A 27,782-nucleotide genomic window follows, 5' to 3' on the forward strand; every position below is an offset into this window, starting at 1 on the left:
TAAAGAGAAAAATCTATATATGTGTCCTTTTATTTTACCTCTAGCCTTCAAAGAATCCTATCACTTCCAATTAAGAATCTGAGAAGCATCTTACAATAAGGCCAGCTAAGGGAATTTCAAAGTCTGCTACAGAATTTAGGGGGTGAATTTCCCATGATTTTGCTTTTTTTGGATGTCACTCTCTCTTTGCAATGGTTCATTGGTTTTAAATAATGAAATACTCACTGCTAATATGCATGAATCAAAACATCCTGTGCCTGAATGCTGTCATACCTCCATATGGGTGTGCAAGTGAAATGATTTCCTACACAGAAGAAATAGCAACACTGCCACAAAGCTTCAAATCATATTTCTCTCCTGTTGACCACTCCATAGAAATTAGGTATTCCACAATTAGCTAACTCACAGCAAAAATGTACTTTTGCTGAACTATAAACTAGCATGGATACTGTAACAAAAAATTACTTATTTCTGTGAGAAGTTGCAGAAACTAAAAAAACATCATGTGTACTGAAAGCTTCTGTTGTCAAGGTCTAAGCGGAACAGCAATCACAACCACCACATTCATGGAGCTACCTTTCAGTGACACCTTTATAAAAGGAAGAAAATGGGTATGGGAGGAGTAAAATCTTAAGTAATGGTTTGTATATCCCACATTCTGGACCTTCCAAAGGGTATTGCACAATCAACATTCCCACCATCTTGATACAGTCTAGTATTTTAATTGCAGGGCAAGCATTTACTCTGCTAGCGAAAGAAAAAAAAAAGTAGAAAGATAAGAGAAATTCCTTGCAAATTTGCTATTACATTTCTCTTCATTGTCTAAATCCAGTACTGATGCAGACACCTAGTTCAGGCAATGCAATTACGGTGGCATGCTGAGCCACTACACTGGCCAGGAAAAATCAGACATCCAGGGAATTTCTTTTTGCTTTATCTACTTTATTAAACATCAAATGGGTGAAGAAATTAACCCATCACATTTCTATAGTTAGCGATTCTTGCAAAGTTATGAACACAAACTGACCTTTCAGTCTAGTTTGACAGCAGTTTCTTGCCATCAAGCTCAACACCTCACGCATTCCTGGGGGTAGAGAAGCTGCCACAGAAACTTTAGAGCAATGTGGTAAAAGACTTCCCACCCATCTTCTGTATGTTAGTTTTGAGAGACTTGGAAACAAGAGCTTCATGTACTCCAACTCCTCACTCTCACGTGGAGGCAACAAAAATTTCTCCCAGCTTCAGAAAGATTACTGGTTCTATGAATTCTCACCTAGCGTCTCCCAAGTGAGTGGTAACGTTTGCAAATGCAGATGGGATGTACAAACCAATCGCTTAGTATCTGGAAGCTAATTTTTCTGCCTGAGAGTGAAGAATCCCAATATAAACCCTAAATGCACTAAAAAATGGTTTACCTTAAAATCATCCATATCAAAGTAGAATCACCTATTTCACTCTATTTCACTTCCTGAGATAAACAGTATTTGCAGTAAGTGCAAATACTTCAAAAGTAATTCCAGCTTTGACAAATTTTCTAATATTATTAAAAACATAAACACCAACATTGTAAAAGTTTATCATAGTGAGAAACAAGTATTCTTCCGGATTTATCCAATCTCATTCCTTTAGTTTGACAGGGCTTTGAGGACAAATGGAGACACTGCTGACTGGGAATATACTGAAATATCCTCCCCTTTTGAAAAACTTGAACAGTTTCATATGAAAGGTTTTTATGTTCCATAGCCAGGCTAAACCGACAGATATGTGCAAGAAGTATCCCTTTTTTATCTCCTCTCTTCTACAGATTTCTTTATAAAGTGTCTGGGAAGTAATGCAGCATTTCCTTCCTCCTCTCTGGTTCCTATGTCTCACTGATACAGTTTGAACAAGAGAGGTTTTTGATTACCACTTCAACTAACGAAGGAGAGGGAAGAACCTCTTCACCAGATCTAGAAGACAAAATAGGGCTTACACTGTAATAAGGAAGATTGCTGGTAGACACATCTGACAGTCAGGATTGCAACGCACTGGAACAAACAGTGGGATTCCCTGCACTGGGTACTAGAGGCAGCTTGAACTCATAGCTATTGACATCAGCACAGGTATAAACAAGCAGGTGATCTCTCAAAGCCTGTGACTTTTTTTTCCTAGAAGGATTCTAAAAACAACTCTTTAATCTCTTCACGTATAAATGGAGCAGACAAACTGCTGTATGCTGCACTGGTTAACAAAATTTGTTTAATTTTGTTTAATTTAGAGAAATTAAAAAGTACAAGATCTAGCTTCTGTTTCCAGAAGGATTCCAAAAGAGGGACCGTTATACAGATGAGTCTTCCCCTACGCAGGAGAAGAATAAAGGACAGAAGTCAGGTTTCAAGCTCACAGCTTTAAATCACAACACTGCCTGTATTAATGATTCAAACAAAAATCGCAGGACAGCAAACTTGCTAGGCAAAGAGGAATTCCTAGGCAGCTTACCTCAATGGACCATAATTCAACATTATGAAAGCCAGTATCACCATCACACACAGGGTCCTTCTCTTTGGAGATGATACCTTGAGCTTCTGGTTCTAGACAGGAAAAAACAGAGATGACAAACAATAAAAAAGGGGCACAGACACGCAAAGGTATGTCAGAAGCTAAATACACCAAATTATGCTTGCTTTTTAGATTTATATTTGCCTAATTATTTATGAATTCATGCCAGGACTACTTAAAAATAAAACTCTTTTGTTTGTACATTATATTCAGCTTCTATCCAGTCTATCTTCTCAGTGAAATCTTCAGAAGCACCAAAAAAAGAATTAAGTGTCAACTAGATAATGTGACAGTTGTCCTGACCTAGAGTTGGTGAAAGTCCTGCTTGGAGCAGAAGGCTGAGCTAGAAATCCCCAAAGGTCTTCCAGTCAACATTTCCATGATTCTGCTCTAGTACCTTCCACCTGAGCAACTGTCTTTATATAAAGTCAGATGTTCCTCACAATCTCTTACCTCTAATACTACTTCATCCAGCTGCCTCTTCAGCGTGCTGTTTTCTTTCTTGAGTTTCTCGTTCTCCAATAAGGCTGCCTCCAGCCTTGCCTCCAGTCCCAACATGTATTCTTTCTTTTTCTTCCGTGACTGAAAGGCTGACTCCCGGTTTTTGATCATGCGCTGCTGCCTTCTCAAGACGTTGACCTGGACAGACAATACCAAGGTCTGTTAATGATCCACAAGTTAAAAGTGCCTCTATTTCATGCATAACTTCTGCTCCTCTGTTTTGTCAAAAGTCTGCATAGCTAGCTTCCTGCACTCTGCTTCAAAAGAGCTGAAACGTTCAGCAGAGGCAAGTAGGAATCCAAGAGTTACAGCTCACTAATAATGAAAAAAACAGGTCCTGCACTGTCTCTGTTTTCTCCTGCGTTCTCAACCTTCTATGTGTAGGGGACACAACATATACTTGAGCAGCAGTTTGATTTGATCAATCAAGTCACAAAGACAGAAAATGCACATCTACAGGTCTGCAAGGTAGCAAGAATGTCTTTCATCTTCACTTCACCATACACTATTTTATAGGCTACAATCAGTCATCTGTTTTCTTAACTGAAAAGTCCTACTTTTTTTAGTTTGTCCTGCATGGAGACCATTTCCACACTGATTATACTTGCTTCTGTACCTTTTCCAGATCTGCTATATAGTTTTTGAGACTTTGAATACTGTTGCTGACCTCAGATTGCACATTCTATGTGTATCAAGCACTTACATGGCAGTTTAAACTAGCAGTTTCTAATGCATCTGTACTAGCATCTTAATTCAGATCAGGAGTGTGGCTTTGATGCACATTTCCTGATTGTCCCATTTAATATGCTTTGGTTCACATCACAGAACAGCTTCCGGTAGAGCACACAAACTGGATTCCTTCCAGATGAAGCTAAACCAGCAAATATACTCCACGAGGGCACATAATTCACTCCAACCGCTAGCAGGCATTCAGGCTGCGAGACAAGACCAGGGCAGTTCAAAGTAACCCCTCCCCGTCCCCCAACAGTCCTGATGAGTCTGATTTTTTTTCCCCAAGCAGGAACAGTCTATCATCCCTTACCACTCACTCATTTTGTGGTTTGCACTGAGTGGGACGACCTAGACTGAAAGCATCTTGCTGCTGACAAGGATAATGATGACCGGTACTGCAGAGCTCTACAAAACTACTTGCAATCTTAAGTTTAAACAATTTTAAACACTACTCCGTTGATTTCCTTTCCCTCACAGATTAGCAAGAGCAACTCTGTTTTTACTAAAAACAGAAGACTTCCACCACGTTATTAAGCTACAACGGGTTGTGCCTTAACGATGTTTACAGTGAAAGAGAACTGAATGCTGTATCTTACACAGACCTGAATATCCTCCAGTAGCTACCAACACATGCACCAGAATAATCTGTATCTATTAGAGCATGAAAGCTAAAGAAAAAAACATTAGAACCATTCTAGAATTATCAGTCTAGAAAAAACAGACGTCACAGAATAGTAACATTAACAAACTCAGATAAAGTGCTCCAGCTAAGGTCTGGCTCTTAAAGAACCTCAACCATAGCTTTCCAACTCTCTCCCTGTACATACCCACACACAGACAATATGTTGCTCTAGGGCTTTGGTGTCTGCAAGAAAAATTGGCTACAGGCTGTTTGAAGAAGTCGTTCTTCATGATACTGCAGTCTGGTGACAAAAGACTAAAAAAACAAGTTACAGTGCATTAACATTTTGGACTGTCTCCACATTGATCTAATTGCTTTCTGTAAAGATCATTTATTGTATGTCTAGTCTGCTGCCACCAACAAAAGTCTGTGGAAGTGAAGCTGTTTGTACTTCAGTTTCTCTCTTTAGCAGATAGTGGAGAAGGAGAAGATTTTAACGTATTTTCATTAACACCAAGCTTTGTCTTAAATTTTTTAAGTACTACAATAGTTAACATAAGAAAACTTTTGCAGACATAAAAACTTTGGAAAAATAAAACGATTCCAGCTAGCCGAGGACTGCAGCGTACAGAACACACCAGTTTGAGGTCAGGATCACTTCAACTGTCCAAAGATGAAATAACTGTCCAAGGAATGAGTTCATGCAGCAGCTTTGGCTTGAGTTGTGGGATATTCCAAACAAGTAGTTACATTCCTCTTTTTAAAAAGAGGTTTTGCATCATGAAGTCAAACAGAGAAGACCAAATTGTTTACATCCATTCTTGTTTGCAGAGCTGCTCCAGATTATTCACTACCAGACAGCTTTTGACTAAGTGTCTGGAACCTCCAGCAAATATACCTGCTTCCCACGAGAAAACATGGAGTTTAAGCGCTAGTGCAGTGTTTGTACGCTAAAGTAGATCCTGAGGCACACCTATTGCTGTTTCAGACAGTACCAGCTACATTTCAGATGGTATTTATCTAGACTGCCCTCCTTCACCCAGTGTTCTCTAAATGCTGTCAGGAACAGCAGCTCTCCCCAGACGGATTCAAGGTACTATGTGCAATAACTGCATTTCAGTCTATGCCACACCAGTTTCACTTCCACTCATTCCTTAGGCTTGCTTAAATGAAACCAAACTATTTGTGTCCTTGAATTATTTTGTTTAAATTGACAATCCCTAAAAAAGTTTAAGGTCCTTGGTTAACCCTCTAGCGCTCGCTTGGCTTTTCTTGGGGAATAAGCTAAAACTGCACACTTGATCCTACCTAAATCTGATGCAGGAAACTGAAAGAGTTGTGTGTGTGAAACAGTACAATAATGCTTGAACCTGGAAGCAGTACGGCCCTGAGCGTTACACAGCTGGCTTGGCATCAAGATAAACATACCCCTTGCTTGAGCATTTTGATAATCAGAAGAGAGAGGAACGAATTTATATTTATATTAGACTGCTTGAGCAACATTGCATAAGCGCTGAGCAAAGATTAAACATAGAATACACCTCTGCTAACTTCTTTTGAAGCCTCCCTCTTTGTAGGTTGTATTGTATTAATTTACTACTGCAGACAGTTACTTCTGGTTCTTGGGAAGCACAGACCACAAAGGAAAATATTGGCATTAAAGTCAAACATTTAGTTAGTGATTTAGCTTTTGCTTCCTATCTTTAAAAACGACACCACCACTAACACACACACAAAAAAGATGTAAATATGGAGAAATGAAAGGTTCATTGCAAAACCTTGCTTCAAACAGTACTAACTAGATGCAGATTGTCCTCTATCTTCAGAGTCTTTACAGAGTCATGCACTTTACAAATAAACACTGCTACCTCAATTTAGTTTTCCAAAGAAAACTCAATTCTGAGCAAAATTTAACCTCCATTCCAACATAAGCTGCATTTCTAGCACAAAGTGGTAAGAATGTCTCTCACACTCCACAGAGTTTTTGGTACACACACTGGGAAAGTTAACAAAGAGCTGGAAGTACAAACCCTTTCAACTTTACATTGGCCAGCTTCTTACCTCAGCTTACGAAAGCTGCTGCCTTCGAAGATGAATCATAAATGCGGGAATACAAAACCTATGCAAGTGTTCTCTCTGTTCTCATGACAGATCTGGGTTTTCTTGTCTTTAACTCAACTGAACACAACTTGACTACAGCACAGGAAACAGGATTGTTTAACAGAAATCCACAGTCGTGTTGAAGTAATTTTGCATAATCTAATTTTTTTAAAATTTTCAATTCTTTTTTTTTTTTTTCCCCAACAGAACTGGGAGCCAGAATTAAATCCTTTTTCACTATAGAGTGGAAACATAAGAGAAAGGCCTTATAAGGACACAACTAAACAGGGTTCCCTCACACATCTATCATTTGTCGTTGTATTTAATTGCAACAGGAAAGGCAATCTGCTTTTTTAGTTAAGAGCCTCTTTCCTTTAACTGGAAGAGTAGCTTGCTTCAGCAGCATTTCTTTCATACAATTTCCTAGTGGAAAGTTCTTCACTGGTTTCCTAGTGAAGAGTGACCGCACTGAAAGCCTGCCACTTCCCCACAGCTGGCAAGCTGCGTAAACGTGTGCCATCAGGGCAAGCACAACGCAGGGCATCATGCCTACAGCTTGCTATCAGCCAATCTCAGCCTAATCCACTAGAAGGGCTGAGTGTTAAGCTAACAGTTTATCCCCCCTAGGCCCAAAAAGAAAGTCCTGCAGTGTTTCTTTTTATCCCGCAACATCTGCTGAGATTAGCAAACAAAAACACGTGTTACCGAGCTCAAATGACAGCTACATCTGTGCAGCTCTGAGCGCCACATATGGTGGCTACAGCAGTCGCGTGATGTTTTAACCCTGCTGGCACCAGCTGCATCCTGAAACATTTGCTCTTTTTCAAAGTGTTATTCCGCAGTATGTACCAAAGAGCAGTTGCAAGTGGTTTTTCATGTTTCAATAAACACAGGTAGGAGGTGTCAGCCTAAATGCTGCACAAAGTCTTAAAACTGCCTCCCTAGAACAGCTTCAGGTGGAAATACCCACACAACCCTCATTCAAAACAAACAGCTACTCATTACCCCAGTTACACATTTGACTATTGACTGTCACAGATGTGTGTATGAAGCATGATAACAATACAGGGGGTTTGTCAATTAAACCTTATATTCAGACAATGGCAAGGTGCCACGCTAGTCTTGATTACAGGGAGTCAGAAATCCAGTGACTGCTGACAGGTCTCTTCAGTTTGGCTTTGCGTGGCAGTGGCAGACAATGGGGGATGGAATTCTACGATCTTCAAGGTCCCTTCCAACTCTAACCATTCTATGATAATTATCATTTAAAAAAACTAGCGCTCTTAACTGGTCTGTCTACCAACAGATCTTTGTTAGCTTCTTGCAAATTCAAGATTAGGTTTCCATTGCAGTCTGGCTGCTGAATTTTCTGTAACAAATAGTTTTTAATTTGAAAACGCAGCATCCACTCAAACACCAATAGTGAGGAAAATTTAACATCAAGCATGAGTGGCAATTCTCAGACACTAGGAAACCCTACAACACCACCCCTCCAAAGAAGCCAGAAGGCAGACACCTTTGCGAAACAGTGTCCTGCACTGCTAATAAGCAGGTGACTATACTGCAGAGTTTCACGTGAATGTGAAAACCAGTGTTTCCTCCCTCACACCAAGAGATGTGATAGGACTCTCAGCTCATAACAACTGCGCTTGGAGCGCCACACCAGAGAATGACACCCTGAGAGTTTAAAAGCCACAGTTTTAAAACCTTCTTGTTTAAGAGGTTTAACAAGACACTTCAGTACTTTCCACAACCATGGCTTCCTTTGGACAACAAAATGCAACCAAGGCAGCTCCAAACTACTAGGAACTAAATCAAGTTAGCACTCAGCTTGCTAGCTAGTTAAGATGTCAAAGCTGAAGGGGGAAAAAAAAAAACCCCACACATCTCAAAAGCTATTTCTGTTTACACCTACTGCTTACTGTCAGCTACTGTGGAAAAACTAATTTATTTGTGCAGTGACTGTTGAGAGCTTACCCCTTTTCTATTCATTCAGTATATGATGAAAAGGGAGCCTGAAGAGATTAGGATCATATGAAACTCAATACCTGAAGTTTCCAAAAATCATGAGTAAGATCTGGGGAGATAAAGGGAATGGAAAAAGGATCAGGCCTACTGCTGACATTTCCAATTCATCTACTTCCAAAGGAGTGTTTTTATTACATGGATTAGAAAAATGATTTAGCACTAATCAAAAATCAGATAGATCAAATCTTTGTGTAAGTAAGAGAGCTCCAGCCATTGAGAGCTTGCAGTTGAGAAGAGAAGTGAAGGAAAAAAAAAAAAAAAAAAAAATCAGCACTGTCTTCTGCCACAATGCTTGCATACCTGGTCTGCAGCTCCAGGCAGGCCAGCACATATCAAGCTGTTCCTCCCCATTTTTTGCCAAGCTGCCAAATTCCCCATTTGCTGTTAGAAATCCTATTAGACGAGCCCAACTACAGCTCTGTCTGCCTGAGACTCAGAAGCGGCCTGGTTCTGCCATTATATCCTACATGCAGGTAACTGAAAACCGTTTCCAAGCTTTGGTTATTAGCCACCATCACACAGTTAGAACTTACATCCAGTCCCATCGCTGCTGTGGTGCTTTGAAGCAAGGGCTTAGTCACTGGTATTTTGCCGCTTGTTGAGCCATTTCCAGCAGCTGGAGGCAACGCGTTCACCGCAGGATTGTGAAGTGGCGTGGTCCCCCCAGTGACAGCAAGGACTGGCTGGGAGGCAGGGAGCACCCCAGAAGCCTGGAGCTGTACCACGGCAGGCTGGGGGATCACCACTGATTGACCTAGAACACCAGAAAAAACAGGAGTGCTCAGTGTACGATATGAAATGGATTTGTACATGACCAGTTTGTAAGGGAATACTGATATAAGAGGAAGAAAGCCTTGCTTCCTCTCCTGCCCTGCACAATTTATCTCAAGTCCAATTCCACAGCACTAGTATATTCCACAGGATAGCAATGGGGGGAAAAAAAAAAAAAGCTCAAAGAGTTTTCAAGGCTCTTAATCCATCCTGCAAACCAAAACTACATATATTAAAAGCATCCAATAAATGAAGCTCTCTCCCAAAAGCTCTTCAAAGTCAATAAAAGTTAAAACTTCTTAGAAACATTACTAATTTCAGTATTGCTAACACTTGATGCACTTTGAGCAACTTTTTCAAAGAACATAACCAGCTTACCTCAATCTTCCTTCTCCCTTTTGTCCATCCCTACTTTACTGCTGCATTCAATGGAAAACTTACTACACAAAAGTGACTCATAGCATACGGAACAATTCAGAAACAGCACAGAGAAAGAAGATGAATGAGAAAGAAAAATGCAAGTTGGTCTTTCAAAACATAATTTAGATTCACACTGAATTCACACTCAATTCACACTAAAACAAGACCAAGTTTTTCAAAAAAAGTCTTAGGTAAGAAATTTTATGCACAAACTGAATAGAACTTAAAGAAAAGCAAGCAGAAAAAAAATGAGGTAATATTGACAAATTTTGAAATGGAATGAAAAACAGTCACTTCCAAGAAATTTCAGTCCAACAACTACATTTAACTCAAGCAGGTGCTTGAGTAATATTTTGTTGTCAGAAAACACAGGAACGTCTCTCTAATCCTTTGTAACAGGATGACCTCGCCAGCTTTCAGAAACAGCGCATTCCAGCTGAGCATTCCAACCAAAATGCACAACGATGTATTACAGCATTTCCCCAACCTTCTGGAAGGTGAAAAATTAAGTAATTCACCTAGTGCCAAGGTTTGTTTTTGTTGTTTGTTTTTTTTTTTTTTTTTTTTAAATGTATGAGGTGTAGGATTAGATCTCCTTTTTTGCAGAGGTAATCTCAAAGACATCATAAGTTAGTACTACCCTATTTAAGAACCTCAAATGGGGATTTTGAAATTATTTAATGATCCTTTCAACGCATAAAGTATGTGATGCTTTCTTCTTTAAGCTTTTATGAAAGGGACTGTAAAAATATCATTCCTTATGCTCCTTTGAAGATAATGGCATGTTTCAAACTGGTAGCTCCAACTTGTCACAGGCAGGGGATTTTGATTAATGAAAAATATTCTTATGTTTTTTGTTATGGAAGTGGGACAACAGAATTTTTAAACACATCATCAGTTAAAGTATATAACATGGAATAGAAATACTCTCCCCAAAATATTGCCTCTATAGTGCCCCGCAGAAGCTATTCTCTTGACTTTTCTTCAGGGAAGAGGAGAAAGCTGATCTCCACATTACTATATTTATATCCAAAAAATCCATATCCCCAACACTGCTTATTCCAGATGGTATTTTATCAGCTGGAACATCAGAACGAATAAGAATTAGGTCACGCTGTGTTTTAAGCGGTCTAACAATCTTAGGCATGTTGTAACAAATGTCAGCGTCTCCAGCTTTGGCTTAACTCCTGATGGAAGAGCAATTAGTAACGAAGACAAATTTTTCACTACTGCAATAATTTCTAGATACATGCCCTTAAGTATTTTGTCTCCTTTTTCTTCCACGCCTAGGTGCCTGTACAGTCAACCACAAGAGCCTGCAGCCATCAGCTGGTGAAAACAAGCAACTGCAGCTGACTATTCCAGCAATGCAAGTACTGCCTTAGCTGAAGAGTAAAATAATGCTTTGGATTCAGAAATGAAGGCTCGAGCTACTTCAAAAATCTGCTACAGGGCAACAGAAGGAATTAAGAATTATCAGTGAAGAGGAAATCACTTGCCTTTTGTTAACATCAGCTTGCAGCTGTAAACAATTTTTCTAAACTCTAACGTGGCTCTCTCAACTTTTAGCAGATTTCACAACATCCTATTTAATGCTGTTTAGTGAGACAAAATGCCATGAACTCATGTTCCCACCATCCGGTGGCAGAGTTTCACGTGGGTAAAAAAAAAGCTTTTATGACTCTTACACCAAGCTCTCAAGATTCATTCAAGCCATCCTAACTGATCCTGCTGGATCTTTCTTTGATAACAACAGAATAGCACTGTAATTGCCTTACGCACCACCTGCCATCACAAGTAGAGCAGAGCAAAGGGTCCCCAGAGATCCCTCCAAATCAGTAGTTTTATCTCCACAATGCCAGCGCTCAGCATAGTCTCTTTTGCTATACTGCCTTCCGTTCCACATAGGGCCCAGCTGAACGCTGTTTCTCATAGGAGTATATGAGAGAAGAATAAGGCCATCTTCTCAGCCTAAAGCTTTATCAGCAAAGCATGTAGGAACCCTCTTTTTTCTCCTACCCCTCCCATTTCACTCGCCAAAGCTAACTTCATTCTAGCGACCATCCCACCCTAAGTCTTAGCATTGGCTCAGTCAAGACAATTCACTTACCTTTAGGAGGTGCTGGCTGGATGTTAACAACCGGCTGATGCTTTGGCAGTGGCACAAGGGTGGGAAGAGTCTGAATAATGATGGTTTTAGCTGGGATGCCAATGTTAGCCTGAGCTTCAGGTACAGCAGGCAAAAGGGGTTTGGGTTGTATCAAAGGCCTGGACGCTGTCTGACCACACCTCTTCAGGGTCCTCGCAGAATTATTTGCTAGGAAAAGAGAAGGAGCCAGAGCTGGACCAGAAGATACAGAACAAAGAATTCAAGCAGTGATAACTTGGCTTTTGGTATGGGGGTTTTTTTACCCATCTATAATGTTTGTTAAAAATAGACATATCTGATCACAAATTCAAGTCAGAAATGACATGATATACTTGCATCTGTTAGTTAAACATTTGCATGCAAGACAATGTACAATTCTGCAATATCCACAGAATCAAAGTAACCCAATCTTTCATACCAGACCGCGAGGTGATGCTGACATCAGGCTTCTTCCCTCCATCTCCTTCGGGGGATGCAGGGCTTCTGCAACTCTTGCTGTAGAGAGAGATGGGAGACATCTGGGAGTTACAGCTGAAGTCCCCATCATCCTGCAGACAGAAAGTACATGAGATTAATGCTTCAGAAATACATAAAAGTGGCTACTAGTAGTTCGGAGTGTAACAGCCTTTCAACACATTTGTGTTGCTGCTTCAGTGAACAGAAGAAAGGCTTTGTTCTGCAGTTTTAGTCTAGTCAATGGCAAGCACCACTGAGGACCAAAGAAGTACCTCTCCTTATCAGGAGAGTGAAGTGGGGGCAGAGGCCAGCAACTGCTAGATTTTAAAAGGCATTTTGTTTGGCAACCAGGCCAATACACACAACTGAGGAAACAAAACTGAACATGTTCTTTTTAGAATGGATCACAGCAGGAAAGGAAGGAAAACATCACTGAAGGGAAGCTGTTTTTGCAAGAGCTGGAAAAATAAGCTGTTTCTTCTTATGCCATGAAGTTGGTCAGACAAGTAAATCACTGGGCCTTTTGTTTGTCCCAGCTGGTTCTGAATGACTGCAGCTGTGTGTGTTACATGGAGGTTTCTGCATACAGGCACATTCTGCACTGGAGAATCCAGAGATGATGGAGAAGGGACCGAACAATTTGAAGTGGCTGGTGATAAGGGTTCTGTCTTCACGCTTTCATCTGCAAAAGGCAGATAAGGAAATTTCACTGTACAAGTGTTTAACAATGGGAGATCAGTAAAGAACAGACTGCCCTACAGCAGCTAATTAACTCCTGAAGCAAGGCACAGCAGAAGACATAGCGAGATTAAAGATACTAAACAGCTTAGCTTGTAGGGCAGCCCTCGCCAGCTGTACCCATCCTACAGAAACACAACATGACTTCTCATCACGGAGCTAAACGCTGCAGGCCGTCAAACAGTTTCATGTAAATTACCACTACCCTAAAGTTATAACAGCTCATCCTTGTGGGGTGGGGGGGAATAGTCACCCCTGCAAAATACAAAAGGTCAATTACCTTCATAAGCATGGCCTGTAAGATTCCAAAGATCCGAGTCCCAAGACATCAAATCCAAATCAAAATGAAAGTTATAGAGATCATTTTCCTGAAATGACATTTCAGAAAAAGAAAATACAAAAAGACAATACACCAGCCATTATTATAACACATAATGTTGCAACATACAATATAACCAACACATTCTTACAGCTCCGGAAAACAAAATGAAACTATCACTTCAGTTGCCTTAAGGCAGCAGAGATAAAAGCTTAAGGGGGCACTTCTCAACTGGAATACACAGCACAAGGCTTCTTTTAAACCTTAGAGCTGTAGGAAACAAGCATACCAGTTTCAGACCATCACCAATTACCATACTGCTATCAGCAATTTGTAAAGTGAAAGTTCTAAGTCCAGTCACTGTACCACCTTATATAAAACACAAGTTTTAGCAACTTGTTGGCATCCTCTTCTTCATCTTAAGTGAAAGATTGACTTAATGCCCTTCCATCATCACATCTCAAAGCACTTTATAAATAAAAGCAGCATCAGTATCAATTTACCAGCAAGAAGAGATTCAAGGACTGGATTTGCTCAAGATCTGATGACAGTATGTATTAGGACTCCCTATATTTGAATAAACTGACATTGTCATCTTCTAAAGCCAGGGACACCAGTTTCCTTTCTAACAGGAAAAAAAAAAAAAAAAGAGACTAAAATCACTTCATATATTACTTATTGTACAACCTTTAAAACAGCGATCACGTTTTTGCTCCATTTTTTCTGCTGATGCAACTGCAAGTCTCAGTTCCCTACTCAATGTAATGTTTTTATGAGCACTTGCATGAAAAACATAAATATTACATACTAAACTTATACAAATATATAGCAAAAACTCTCCTGTTAAAAACTACCCTGCAAACATACTTCTTATGTTCTCAACCTGCCTTATAGAGGGAGGCTCAGAAAGTCTGCAGAGTGCACAGAAATTAGTATTCACAGACTAGGATGAAGAAAAAGCTCATCAGAGCATATTTATAGGAAGAATGACCAACAACCACAGCCTGAGCTGTGCAGTAGAAGCCTCCACACGGGCAATTAATGCAGACCTACTGAAGGGGGATACCCTGCAGCAGTTCCCAAGTACAATGCAGCAGTTCCCAAGTTTTCTCCAGCACCTAGCTCTACAACGCCTGTAGGCATGTTCTTAGTACCTGAGGTTGGCACTGGATAACCCAGGGGTTGTGCTAGAGGTAGGGCAGGACACAGAGAGTAGAGAAAAGGCAGGGGTTCTAAAAACAGAGAGTGGAGAAACCACAAGGCAAATGTCTCAGGACAAAAAAAAGCAGTATGTATGATCAGACAGTGAAAAACATGGTTTGCAAGGAAAGGGTTTAGTAGAAAATCCAAAAACAGACAAGAAAACAAGAAGCCATGTTCTAGGCGAGGTGATAAGTCACAGCATTGGCGGCCACACTTCTCCAAAAGGAGAACGAAAGTACAACCCAGAAACGCACTCTCCAGCCAGCACTGCCTCGCAGGAGAAATTTGTCTTCATCAGGTCAGTGACAACACAGCTTTTCCTGGGCACGGCACCTCAGACTCTCCCTTTACGCTCTCCCCTTCAACCTCGGCTTTTAAACCTCCGGCTTTTGACGCCGACAGTCTATTCACAGACGGACAACTCCGCACCTCGGCAGCTGAGCCAGGGCTGAAGGCCTGTAAAGCCCCCGGAGCCCCGGCCCGGCAGCTCGAGTGCCTCCCACCAGGCGGCCGCCCTCAAACCCCCGGCGCTGCTCCCCAGGGGACCCCGGTACTCACCTCAGGCTCGTCCCTCGGGGCCCGCCGCTGCTCCGCGGCGCCCAGCAGCTCGCTCAGCTCCTCGCCCAGCACCGCCTCTGCGGGAGAGACAGCGGCCTCAGCGCCCGCTCGGCCCCGGCGGGGAGCCCCCCCACCGCCCGGCCCCGGCCCCGGCCCCCAGGCCCCCCGCCGCCGCCGCCCTCAGCCCAGCTCACCCCAGTCGAGGCCGCCCCCCGGGGCCGGCAGCAGCCCCGCCGGCTCCCACTCAGCCTCCGCCGCCGCCATGGCTTCCGCCTTCCTCCCGAAACCCACGTCTCCTTCCGGGCAGCGCCCCGCCCCAACTACGGCGGCCGCCGCGGCGGGGCGGCTTCACTTCCTCACCCCAGGCCCGTCCCCACCCGCACCCGGGCACACGGAGGCAGCTCGTTAGAAACAGACGTTTATTCAGTCCCTGCTGACACAAGCACGAGTCGGGGGGAGCCGTGGGGGCATGTCCGAGGGGAGGGGCAGGAGGAGGAGGAGAAGGAGGAGGAGGAGGAGGAGGGCAGCTCCCTGAAGGAAGGGGCTGGCAGCAGGCGGTGGAGACGGCCCACGGCCCCAGGCTGGTCTTCACGCGTGGGTGGTGCAGGAAGGCAGCTCCGATCCCCGTGGCGGCGGGTGGGGGGAATGGCGGTGTACACGCAGCGTGGGTGGTGTCTCCACCCGGCAGCATGGGCCCGGGGTGCGAGGTTGCGCTAGGCCCCGGCCGCGGCTCCCGCTGGGCCTGTGGCGCTGGGGGACACGGTGGGGTTTGGTCACGGCCAGGCTGGAAGCACAGGAGAGTCAGGGCTGGCGTTACTCCTGATGTACCTTAGAAATCGGGGTCTTTCACTGAGCAAGAGCTGTAAGAAAGTTACAAGGCCTTGCGTGTTCATACGCTTTGTATAAACAACGCAGGCCTCGCTGATGAATATTCCCTTGAAGAGGAAGAGAAGGCTGGTGATAACGAGGGAACATCCCTCTGTAAGAGGCACAGAAGACAGGCAGAGAGCCAGACAGCAGCTAAAAGCAACACCATTCCGCAGTGATGGGGGAAAGGTAATGGCAGCAGCCAGGGACTGCAACCACCCACCCAGTTAGAGGCTGGACAGAACTACCCCCGCCACATACTGGAGAATGCACACAGCAATTAAATGTAACATTGCAGCTTTAAATGAAAGTGAGAGACGGTATTAACCAATAGAAGTTGTTAAGATACTAACTAATAATTATAATAACCAGTGCGTATTTCTGTGTTTTGAACCATATAAGTATTCCGAGGAGTTTGTAGGCCAAGTGTGCTAGCTTTATGGATTACCACCTAGCACCCTTCTCTGTGCAGAAGTGATTTAAACAAACCCTCAGCTCTGTGTGTACATTGGCGTCTTGCACACTGAGTAAACGACCCCACTTTTGGGACAACAACCCCTGCTTCCCCTCCCAAGGGATGTCCCCACCGGGGAGCACCCCAGCCAGGAGGATAGCTGCCCAGATGAATTTTCCATGCAACTCCCACCAGGAGCAAGGGGGAATGGTGGAACATTTCCAGCATGCTGCGAGAGCGCAGAGTGCCGCGAGGGACTCATCGGCGCTCACCTTACAGGTTGGCGTCGTACGCTGCATTGGTGAAAATGCCAGGTGATCCTAGGTCACTGGAAAACAGAGACAAGGGTGTTGAGATGGCGAGAGTGTGAATGGCAGGGGTTAGCACAGCCCCACCAGCCCCGAAGATGCTCTGACTGCACATAGCAGCTTCACGTGAACAGATCTGGGTGATAAGGTGTCACCACAGGGTGACCACCCTGTGATGGGCACAGGGCAGAGCCACCCTCCTGCAGTGCACAGCTCTCACCTGGTGGGGTTCAGGAGCTTCTTCTTCTCCTCTGATAATGGTGTCAAAATGTCCACATGGGTAATGGAGATAGAAAAGAAATAACCAGATCTGTTTAGTGACAGACTTCAGAAGCTGCAGCAGCAGCATCTGCAATTGAACCAAGTTTGACAAGCACAGGAGAGAGTGGGAGAGGGGAACTGAAACAATTGTCTTCTTCCCCTGTGCAATTAAGGTGGTTTTTTGCCTTCTGCCCTCCAAACCTGGCCGTTGATGCTTCCAGCTGGACAAACTGCCAAGGAGTTGCTGCCAGACCAAAGCAGCTCGCAGCAAATAAAACACATGGATTGAGGCAGTCACACTGTTAAACTCTTCTGATCATCCCACCCTCTCCTGGGACTCTGTAACCCCCTGGTCTGAGAGACCCTGGCCAAAGTGACAGGAGGCTGTGGGAGCCGTTTCTGTACCTCTGTCACTGAGCCGCTTGGCGAGGAGGGCAATGAGCATCCCCGAGAGCACGATGCCGCCTACTGCCAGAGCTGTGCCGCTGCTGTAAGCCAGGACTTGCTTTAAGAAGGGGGCATTGTCCTCTGAAACAGATCCACAGACCCGCAGGTTAGAAAGTTGTCAGAAGGACTTCACAGCGCTCAAGCTGCTGGGGTGCCCCCCACCGCATTCAAGAAGTGCTGCAGGAAACTGGACCTCCCCCCAAATGCTAGAGGAATGGGGCAGGTCCCGCTGTACCTGCACAGACCGGGGGATGTCTGGTCCAGTTCCCCGTGGCTGTACACCAGAGCACCTCTGCTCCCATCCGAACAAACCCCTCCTCACAGGAAAAGCTGCATGTGGAGTTGTATGTGAAGTTCCCATGCACGTGAGAGCAGCTCAGATGGCCTCCGCTGGGGGGGTCCAGCGCTGGGCAGCTGGTGGCTGGAGATAAAGCACAGCAGTAGCATCAACAGGACAGGACTGATGGTGGTGGGCTGGGAAGCCAGGGGATGAGCTGCCAAGGACTGGGGGTGCTAAGGGGAAGGTAATGCTGGAGAAGGTAGTCTGCTACAACAGATCACTTCCTGACACACACGTGATCACAAGATGTACCTCTGCATTGCGGGGTGTCCCCAGACCAGGTCCCTGTGGCCATGCACTTGCGGCTCTTTGGCCCCATCAGCACAAACCCTGTCTGGCAGGAGAAGACACACGTGGAGCCAAAGGAAAAGTCCCCATGGAGGTGGGAGCAGGCAGCCTGGCCCATCTTGGGAGTGGCCAGCGCTGAGCATTTGATAGCTGAAAGAGTAGAGAGGCACACTTCAAAAAGGAGCTTGGGAGACTACATTGTTGGGACCAAAAGACAGGGGAACATCCCAGTGCCACCCCAAAGCCAACAGCACCCTGAGCTCTAGCAGCAGCTCTACCTTCACAGTGTGGGGCATCCCCAGTCCAGGTCCCTGTAGCCATGCACTCACGGCTCTCTGACCCCACCAGTGCAAACCCCGTCTGGCAGGAGAAGGCACATGTGGAGCCAAAGGCAAAGTCCCCATGGAGGTGGGAGCAGTTCAGCTCTCCTCGATCTGGAGCAATGAGCACCGGGCAGGCAATGGCTGCAGGGACAGAGATATGCTTCAAGAAGAAGTCTGGGGACTACAAGGCTGAACTGTTGGGGCAAGAGAACCAAGACACCAGAGAACATCCCAGGGTCACCCCAAGCCCTGTTACACTTTGAGCAGCAACTCTACCTTCACAGTCTGAGGCATCCCCAGTCCAGGTCCCTGTGGCCGTGCACTCGCGGCTCTCTGACCCCACCAGTGCAAACCCCGTCTGGCAGGAGAAGGCACACGTAGAACCAAAGGAAAAGTCTCCATGGAGGTTGGTGCAGTTCAGCTCTCCTCGGTCTGGAGCACTGAGCACCGGGCAGGTGATGGCTGCAGGGTAAAGAGACACACTTCAAGTAGAAGCCTGGGGACTATGAGGCTAAACTGTTAGGGTGAAAGGACCAAGACACCAGAGAACATCCCAGGGTCACCCCAAGGCCTGTTACACTTTGAGCAGCAACTCTACCTTCACAGCGTGAGGCATGCTCAGTCCAGGTCCCTGTAGCCATGCACTCACGGCTCTTTGACCCCACCAGTGCAAACCCTGTCTGGCAGGAGAAGGCACATGTGGAACCAAAGGTAAAGTTCCCGTGGAGGTGGGAGCAGTTCAGCTCTCCTCGATCTGGAGCACTGAGCACCGGGCAGGCAATGGCTGCAGGGATAGAGATACACTTCAAGCAGGAGCCAGGGGACTACAAGGCTGTACTGCTGGATCTGAGAGGCTGGGAAATATCATGTCACCCCAAAGCCAACAGCACCCTGAGCTCTAGCAGCAGCTCTACCTTCACAGTGTGGGAAATCTCCAGTCCATGTTCCTGTGGCCGTGCACTTGCGGCTATCCGACCCCATCAGCACAAACCCCGTCTGGCAGGAGAAGGCACAGGTGGAGCCGAAGGAAAAGTCCCCGTGGAGGTGGGAGCAGTTCAGTGCTCCTCGATCTGGAGCACTGAGCACCGGGCAGGCGATGGCTGCAGGGACAGAGATACACCTCAAGCAGGAGCTAGGGGACTACAAGGCTTAATTCTTGGAATTAAAGGACCAAGACACCCAAGAACATTCTAGGGTCAATCCAAGCCCTGTTACACTTTGAGCAGCAACTCTACCTTCACAGTGTGGGGCATCCCCAGTCCAGGTCCCTGTAGCCATGCACTCGCGGCTCTCTGACCCCACCAGTTCAAACCCTGTCTGGCAGGAGAAGGCACACGTGGAACCAAAGGTAAAGTCCCCATGGAGGTTGGAGCAGTTCAGCTCTCCTCGATCTGGAGCACTGAGCACCGGGCAGGTGATGGCTGCAGGGACAGAGATACACCTCAAGCAGGAGCTAGGGGACTATAAGGCTTAATTCTTGGAATTAAAGGACCAAGACACCCAAGAACATTCTAGGGTCAATCCAAGCCCTGTTACACTTTGAGCAGCAACTCTACCTTCACAGTCTGAGGCATCCCCAGTCCAGGTCCCTGTGGCCGTGCACTCGCGGCTCTCTGACCCCACCAGTGCAAACCCCGTCTGGCAGGAGAAGGCACAGGTGGAGCCAAAGGAAAAGTCCCCGTGGAGGTGGGAGCAGTTCAGCTCTCCTCGATCTGGAGCACTGAGCACCGGGCAGGTGATGGCTGCGGGGACAGAGACACACCTCAAGCAGGAGCCAGGGGACTACAAGGCTTAATTCTTGGAATTAAAGGACCAAGACACCCAAGAACATTCTAGGGTCAATCCAAGCCCTGTTACACTTTGAGCAGCAACTCTACCTTCACAGTCTGAGGCATCCCCAGTCCAGGTCCCTGTGGCCGTGCACTCGCGGCTCTCTGACCCCACCAGTGCAAACCCTGTCTGGCAGGAGAAGGCACACGTGGAACCAAAGGAAAAGTCCCCATGGACGTGGGAGCAGTTCAGCTCTCCTCGATCTGGAGCAACGAGCACCGGGCACCTGATGGCTGCAATGGGAGAGAAGATCTCAGAGACAGGATAGATGAGGTTAAATCTAGGGATTAGGGCTGAATCCAAATCAAACCAACCCAAATCTATGGTGATATGTCTTTGATTTATTTTTCTCATGCAGACAAGCCTCACCTGTACCTATCATTAGTACAATGATTTTTCTGCCATACGAGTGATTTCCTGGAGAGGGGGCAGTTGCTGCTCCTCCAGAGCTCCATTTGTTTATCCCCTGCACTACCCTGGGTTACACCCCCCAGGAGGAAGACCCATGGCTTCTGCAGTCCTTCTTGCCTTCCTCCCTGGAGGGGAGTAGAGACCTGCCTCCATCGTTGTCACAGCAGCAGGGGAAAGGACACCCAGATAGCTTTGGGGCTGTAGGGGACTAGGACAGGATAACTGCGATAGCTATAAGGGCTGTGTGCCGGCCTCCCTAGGCTGTGCTTTGTGTGCTTTGCCGTGTGCCAGGGGAGGACCCAATGTTTGCTGGGGCGAGTGGCTCTGCTGCCTGCAGGACCACTGCAGGTTAGGGCCAGGGGGACATCGAACACCACCAGCAGCACCCAGCCCAAGTGAGAGAGACCCCATTCCCTGAACCTTCTGGTTTCAGACTGGCACCAAACACTTTCCCTTGGTAGACTTTTCCTTTCAGAGCCATCTTACAGGCAAGCTTGGTTCCCTGCAGGATCCCTGGAGGTGCCTACCAGGGTCTCCAAAACCAAGCGCTGAGGCACCCTCCAGCAGCTCTACCTCCACAGGATGGATGGGGTCTGGATGAGAGCCCGCTGCCTGTGCACTGCAGCCTCCACACTCCCATTGGCTCAAACCCCTCCTGGCAGGAGAAGGCACACTTGGAGCTGAAGGCGAATGTGCTATGAGGGTGGGAACAATCAGCCTGTCCCCTTTCATGGGCAGCCAGCTGGGGACACTCAATGGCTGCAGGCAGAGACAGGGTAGGGCGCCTGAGGGCAGGGCAGGCAGCCTCATCCCTCACGGTGCCTGCAGCACCATGAGCCTCACCACAGCAGGAACCTCTGCTCATTTTTGGGGTAAAGCCAGCTGGCACTGCTTGCTAACACAGCTTCGTTATCAGCAAAGGTGACACGGACCGACTCATCCAATTCTTTGCGAAAAAGAGAAGTCAATCATACGTACCGCCAGCAGGAAAAAACAATGAGCTGTGCTTTGGGAAAGCAAGCCTTTGGGAACTTGAAAAGCCTGGAGTGGGCAGGCTCAGCCCAGCTTGCCTGGGGGAAATTCCACAAAACAGGGAGCCAGCTCCTGACCCTGCCACTGCTGGGGACACTGGTCATGGGACAGTCAGATCGTATCTCCATGCCCATTCCCCTTAACTGCAGAAAGCTTTGCTGGTCTCAGCTGCATAAAGCAAGACGCAGGTTGGACCACAGGCCCATCCAGCACAGGTGCCACTGGCAGCACTAACTTCAAGGCAGGTTTTTTTTTAAAAAATTTTAAATACATATATACAGAGACCTTGCCCACCCCCTGACCCCTCCTGCTGGGTCTCCCGGTACAGAGGGTCTCCAGTTGTGTCCTGTGTCTGCTCCAGTCCTCAAGTCACCTCATCTGCAAGGCTGCAGACACACCATGCAGCGGCACAGGGAAGGTGGAGCAGGTCTCTCACACCCCCCAAAAAAGCCCAGCACCTTTCTGGAGTGCCTGGTGCCTGGCTGCAAACCCTCAAGCTGCTGATGGGAAGACTTTGCGTTGCCATGCAGCGTAACATACCACAGCTTTCTCTTCTTTGTGGCTTCCTGCCCTGCTCTGTCCCTCCCAGCATATCTCTAACCTCATCTCACTAGTCCTCGCCTGCCTTCCCTCCCCTGGCTTCTGGTGGCCTAGCCCTGCCAGGATACATCCTTCCCCTGGCTGTGGGACAGCAGCTCCCCTCTCTCTCTTCTCTAAAGACTCTCCCCATCTCTCTCCTCATCTTCTCTAAGATGCCAAGCACCTTCCCAAGGTGGAACAGGGTGGGCTTGGGGAGATTCAGATGGTGTCACTGGGGTGATGGAGGTGCACTATCCTGTCCCCTCAATGAGTGCATGCAGGATGCTGGCACCTGGGCAGGATTCAGGACAGTGAGCAAGAGCACTGGGATAGCCAGGGAGAGCAGGGGGCTTATCCAGATCTCACTGCCGCTCACCCATCACAGACTCATCGGGGAACTGCTCCCTGCATGCAGCATCGGAAGCTGCTTCCCCAAAGGTCAGGGGCACAGCAAGCCCAGCCCATAGTTTGACTGAGCAGCGTTGGGCACGCAGGGCTGACCCCACAAAGCATCTGTGCCCCATCCCTGAGACCACAAGCCCCTGGCAGGCCCTACCTGTGCAGGTGGGGATTTCTGCTGACCACTGCTGGGAAGCCAGGCATTGCAGCGTGCCCTCCCCTCGTCGCTCGAACCCCTCCTGGCACCCAAACACGCAGGTAGAGTTGTAGCTGAAGTCTCCATAGGGATGGCTGCAGTTCATGTGTGCTCCCTTGGGCTCGAGCTTGGCACACTGCACAACTGGGAGAGATGCGGCACCACCAGCCCATTAGGAGCACAATGAACTTGCCCGTTTGCCACTGGGGCTTAGGCTCTCCAGCAGGGAGGGAGGAATGGGGATGGATGGCTCACCGTCCTCGCACTCGGGGCCATGGAAGCCAGGGTAGCACTCGCAGCGGTAGCTCCCAATGGTCTCCACACACTCACCACGCTGGCTGCATGGGAAGGGCTGGCAGGAGGCTGTTCACACAGAGGATGGTCATCAGGAGCCACCGGCCACCCTGCCAAGGACCCCAGCCCACCCAGTCCAGGTCCACGCCACAGTCACCCTGCTCACCCTGGTAGCACAACGCCTTTTTCCTACGGTTGCAGGACTCATCATTCCACTTGCCCGACTCCTGCTGCCGCTTGATGTAGATCTCCACGCAGTCCTGGTTGGAGCGGCGGTTGTTGGGCTCCCCAGCTGCCCAGTTCTCTGCCTCCTTTGTCAGTGCCTTCCTGGTGCCCACCCAGGTCCAGGTGCCACCCAGCTTGCGGATGCCAATCCAGTAGTAGCGCCCATGGAAGGGCAGGCTCTCATTGAGGTACTCAATCTCCTGCTTGTTCTGGATTGCCACTAGATCAGTGAAGAAGGTCTGGCAGTAGTTCCTGGCCTGCTCCCATGTGTAGTCTCCTCGGTCACTGTAGTGGTATGTCCAGGCACCCACCTCCACCCACGTCACTGTGCCTGCGAGAGAGGATGAGATCCAGGATCGATGCAGAAAGGATGGGAGCCAGGTCGGGGATGGGATGCCTTGGGACATGAGGGTGGGCTAGGGCTGGCATCAGGGCCAAGAGATGCCAGCAACCAGCTGAGTGAGGGGACCGGAAAAAAGGCAGGTGCGGGTAAGAATTGGGCTCCAAGGGTACATGGAGCCCTGGGTGGATCAGGCATGGCAGAAGGAGCTGACGTGGGACAGAAGAGGATGGCACATGCATGAGGAAGTTGGGGGAGATGAGGTGAAGAGTGAGACAAAGGGCAGCATGGGATGGGGTGAGCAGAGTGCAGGTGGCAGAAGAGCCCCAAGGAGTGATACCATCCCCTCCTCAAGCACAAGGGGAGAAAGCCCAGCCCCCAGTCCTGCTCCCCTGCCCACAAAGGTTTCCGAGAAGGAACACCACATCGAGATGGTTCATTAAACATGGTTCCTTGTTGAGTGCAGAAGTGTACCATTTTGGTATTCTTGCTTTACACTTCTACATAAGAGTCAGCTTGGAGCAAGACAGAGCAACAAGCATGCCCTCACCCCCAACAGCATTTGGATCCCAAGCTGCTCATCTGAGCCAGAGATGGTCTTAAGAGTCTTGTAAAATTCAGTATTGCAAAACAACATCTTGCAAAAGTCAAGTTCACATCCTGGTCATGCCCACCAGGCAGGGCAACGCCAGAGAGTAACTGGAACCCACACCCAGAAGCGAAGGGCACTTTGTTGAAACCCTGCTCTTATTTACAGCATTTCACACCACAACTTGATGCAATCAAAGGGTTTTAGTCACAAAAAAAAAAAAAAAAAAGGTTCCTCCCTCCTCCCCAAAAGCAGGTACAACTCCTCAATTTGGACAATCTCCATGACTGCAGGAAGTGATACAGGGATCATATCTCCAACTGTGCAGAAAGTGAGATAGAGATAAAAGTTTGCTCCAAACAACTGGCCTGGGGTACCATGTGTCTCAGGGGAGCATATCACAATGTGGTCATGCAGGCAAAGGTCTGGCTGTGGCAGATTAGATGCAAGTCTAGGGCTTCCCAAGTGTAATTAGGGTTCTAGTTTGGTCAAAAATTATGCACTTTTCTAAGCAAAATTCCCATAATTTGTCTGGTTTTCCTTGTGAAAGAGCAAACTATCCACTTTGTTCAACAAAAACGAAGCTGAGGAAAATGTGGCCTTTAACAACACCCCTCCTCTTCAACCCTTGGGAGTTTGAGGCTGCAGGACAGAAGCTCAGGGCGCCTCCTGGGAGCCTGCCCCAGCCTCAGCTCCCACCACTCACTGTCTCCCCAGCACAGCTCAGGGCAGCTACCCTCACACACCCCATCCCCAAACCACAAAGGACCAGGGAGCCCATCCGCTACTTGCCCATCCTCCATGCACTCTCCTGCCTCTTTCCTCCAGCTCCACCAGTAGCACCCTCTCTGCAGCACAGCTCATCCCCATTCCTTCCCCTCAGCCTTATGTTACCTTTCCCTGCCCCACCTGGAGCTGAACCCCCATCTGGCTGCAGTTTGCCTGCGTCTTGACCCCTCCAGTCCCCTGGCAGCCCCCAACCACTACCCCCCAGGGTGCCCTCAGGGTGCCTTTGCATTTTTGTTTTCCCCTGAGATCTAAAAATCTCAGCCTCCTCCTCACACTTCTGCATTTGCCTCCGTTCCTCAGCCCAATCATGAAAGGTCATTTGGAAAATAACCCAGCTCACAGGGGATTTCTAGGGATGGAGCAGGCACCAGCGGGTCTTGCTCTGTGTGATGCCAACATATCCTACAGGCAGCAAAACCAAATTAGTTTCTACTCCAATTTCTTCTTCTGATGTCAATTAGCAGCTTTAACCCCTTGTGGCAGCAGCCCAGCTGTGCTCCCAAAGGGGAGCACACCCCATGAGTCCTGTGGTTACATCTGTGCCCAGCTCCGTAGGCAGGGAGAGAGCTGCTGCTGCCTTTCTCCAGCTCACAGTACAACGCACTGTCACCATGCAGCATTTGGGGAACAAGAGCCCCTGCAGGGATCTCCCACACGTGGCCTAGCCCTCCCTGAGGGAGCATGGTCCTACAACAGGTCTGGCTGGAGGGAGCTGGCCCGGGCAGACACAGCTCCCTCCCAGGTGAGGAAGATCAAGCCCTGGGGCTGGCAGCCATGGGAGTGTGACTGATGGACCCCCAAAATAACATTGCTTCCATTCTCCAGTTTCCCAGACCTGCAGGCTCCTCAGCAGCAGGGTCATGTTGGACTTATCGAACAGGCAGCTTACCCCATGCGATGGCAGCAATGCCCAGGTAGCAGATGCCACGAGAGCCCAGAGCCCATGTCCTCTCAGCAGACTGCAGTCCCACAGCAGTGCCCTGCATGTCAGAGAGAGAGGTATGAGCATGCACGTCCCACGGGGGCTCATGCACCTCACCGTCCACCCACACTGCTGCCAGGCAGGTCCTGGTAGCCACAAGGTCGTGTTGCTTGTGCCAGCTCACACACAGGCACGTGCAGTGCCACCAGCCAGGTATGGCTCTGCTGCAGAAAGGTCCCATCCAGCAAGGCACTTTGGGGGGGGGGGGGGAGGGACACGACGCACAGCACAGCTGGGCAGTGGGGGGGGCTGTGCCAGCAATGCAGTTAGCTCCTGGGGAGTCCCTAAGTCTGGGGCATGCCCTGGGCCCCCCACCCCTCCCTGCCAACCCAGGGCTGGCATCTGCCTCTGCAGTGGCAGTGCCCTGTGTGTCTAGCAGCGCCCTGTGTGCCTGGCATAGCCTTGCTGCCATGGGTCTCTCTGGGGCAGCCTGGGTCCTTTCCGTGCGTCCCTGGCAGCAGCACCAGTTCCTGGCAGTACCCGCCTGCAGCCCTGCCCTCCCCTAACCCCCTTTCCCAGGCAGACCCCAACTCATCCCGAAGGAAAAGAAGACCTACCATGTCGGCGCTGCAGACGCACCTTGCCCAGCTGCCAGCAGCGCCAGGGGCGTCTGGCCCTCGGCGGGCAGCGGTGCTCACACTTCCTCCGACTGTGCAGAGCATCGCTCCCTGCCCTTGGCCTCTTCCCCTCCCACCCCAGCCCCGCTGCCAGCCCGCATCCTGCCCCACACCCCCGCCTCCCCTGCTGCGGGGCTCTCCCACCCCCAGAGACCCCACTCCCAGCCTGGGGATGGAGGAGGACAGCGGGGGCAGCCCTAGTTGCGGCACTGGAAGGATTCCTCTCAGCACTTGCCCCATGGCACAGGAGCTGGGTGCATCCCCACGCTGCCACGGGGACATGACAGCCCCAGGAGCTGACCCACAATGAGCCGGGCTTGCCCGAGCTCCCCAGGAGGTGGAGAAGGGCCTCCCAAGTGGGGTCCAGTCCCAGCCCATGGTGCCCAGGGCACTGAGACCTCTCTGACCCACCGTGACCATGTCGCAGTGCCCACGCTGGTGGTTGGAGGACAGAGGAGAGATGAGATGTGATGAGCTCCCACGCGGGCTGAGCGGGAGCGTGGCTCGCAGCCTCCTGGCTCCTGTGCCGGATGCTCTCCTCTCTTACGGGCTTTTTGGTCTGGCTGTGAATCCTCATATACCATTTATAAACAATTGCTTACACAATATATTTTCCTGTCTTTGCCTTTAAGTCTTTATGAGAAATGTCCAAGAACATGCCAGAGAAACTTCCCCTGAGTTGTTAATATCCTTTATAAACCTCCACCAATGCTTCAGGAACTGCCTCATTGTGTCCACCTCCCCTTGGATCATTTTTGAATCATAAATCTTTCCTTATCCCATTCTGCTTCTAATTAAAATTGCCTTGGCAGGGTTTTCTGCAGGAATTACTCTGCTCACTTCCAGTTAAAGCCAAAGCAAGACCCATGCAGGTCACATGCATTTTCCAGTTCCAGAGAATATGATGCTCCTCCAGTGGGACTCATGCTAGACAAAAGGAGGAACCCATCCCACAAAAGCCATAACCCACTACAATGAATTTATTCTTGGCCAATGTAAATGAAACGTGGTTCCTGTCTCTGGATATCTTTCGTGCAAAATATTTAACTGCAATTGTCTATTTTTATCGAATTGCT

At 48.0% G+C, this 27,782-nt stretch overlaps 2 protein-coding genes across 2 annotated transcripts in view; both read right to left on the bottom strand.

The window, feature by feature from the left end:
- Window positions 1-15,425, bottom strand: part of ATF6 (activating transcription factor 6) — an 81,274-nt gene extending 65,849 nt beyond the window's left edge. Inside the window, exons 1-9 of the mRNA XM_074152001.1 lie at window positions 15,330-15,425; window positions 15,136-15,212; window positions 13,336-13,423; window positions 12,905-12,999; window positions 12,280-12,409; window positions 11,823-12,029; window positions 9,055-9,275; window positions 2,992-3,177; window positions 2,479-2,570 (exon numbers count right to left, since the gene is read on the bottom strand). Coding sequence (XP_074008102.1) covers window positions 2,479-2,570; window positions 2,992-3,177; window positions 9,055-9,275; window positions 11,823-12,029; window positions 12,280-12,409; window positions 12,905-12,999; window positions 13,336-13,423; window positions 15,136-15,212; window positions 15,330-15,399 — 1,166 coding nt within the window. The 5' untranslated portion in view covers window positions 15,400-15,425. The remainder of the gene's footprint in view (window positions 1-2,478; window positions 2,571-2,991; window positions 3,178-9,054; window positions 9,276-11,822; window positions 12,030-12,279; window positions 12,410-12,904; window positions 13,000-13,335; window positions 13,424-15,135; window positions 15,213-15,329) is intronic.
- Window positions 15,426-15,542: 117 nt separating this feature from the next.
- Window positions 15,543-26,730, bottom strand: LOC141467689 (P-selectin-like). The gene is made up of 18 exons (XM_074152330.1): window positions 26,647-26,730; window positions 25,997-26,087; window positions 23,331-23,720; window positions 23,126-23,233; window positions 22,832-23,014; window positions 20,301-20,486; window positions 19,980-20,165; window positions 19,659-19,844; window positions 19,338-19,523; window positions 19,022-19,207; window positions 18,700-18,885; window positions 18,379-18,564; window positions 18,065-18,250; window positions 17,708-17,893; window positions 17,431-17,553; window positions 16,985-17,015; window positions 16,729-16,784; window positions 15,543-15,995 (listed from the first exon to the last, which is right to left on the bottom strand). Exons 1-17 carry the CDS (start codon window positions 26,647-26,649, stop codon window positions 16,730-16,732), a joined length of 2,658 nt encoding a protein of 885 aa, XP_074008431.1. The 5' UTR covers window positions 26,650-26,730; the 3' UTR covers window positions 15,543-15,995; window position 16,729.
- Between the last annotated feature and the right edge of the window lie 1,052 nt (window positions 26,731-27,782).

The sequence above is a fragment of the Numenius arquata genome, chromosome 8, assembly GCF_964106895.1.
Source record: "Numenius arquata chromosome 8, bNumArq3.hap1.1, whole genome shotgun sequence".
Taxonomy (NCBI): Eukaryota; Metazoa; Chordata; class Aves; order Charadriiformes; family Scolopacidae; genus Numenius; species Numenius arquata.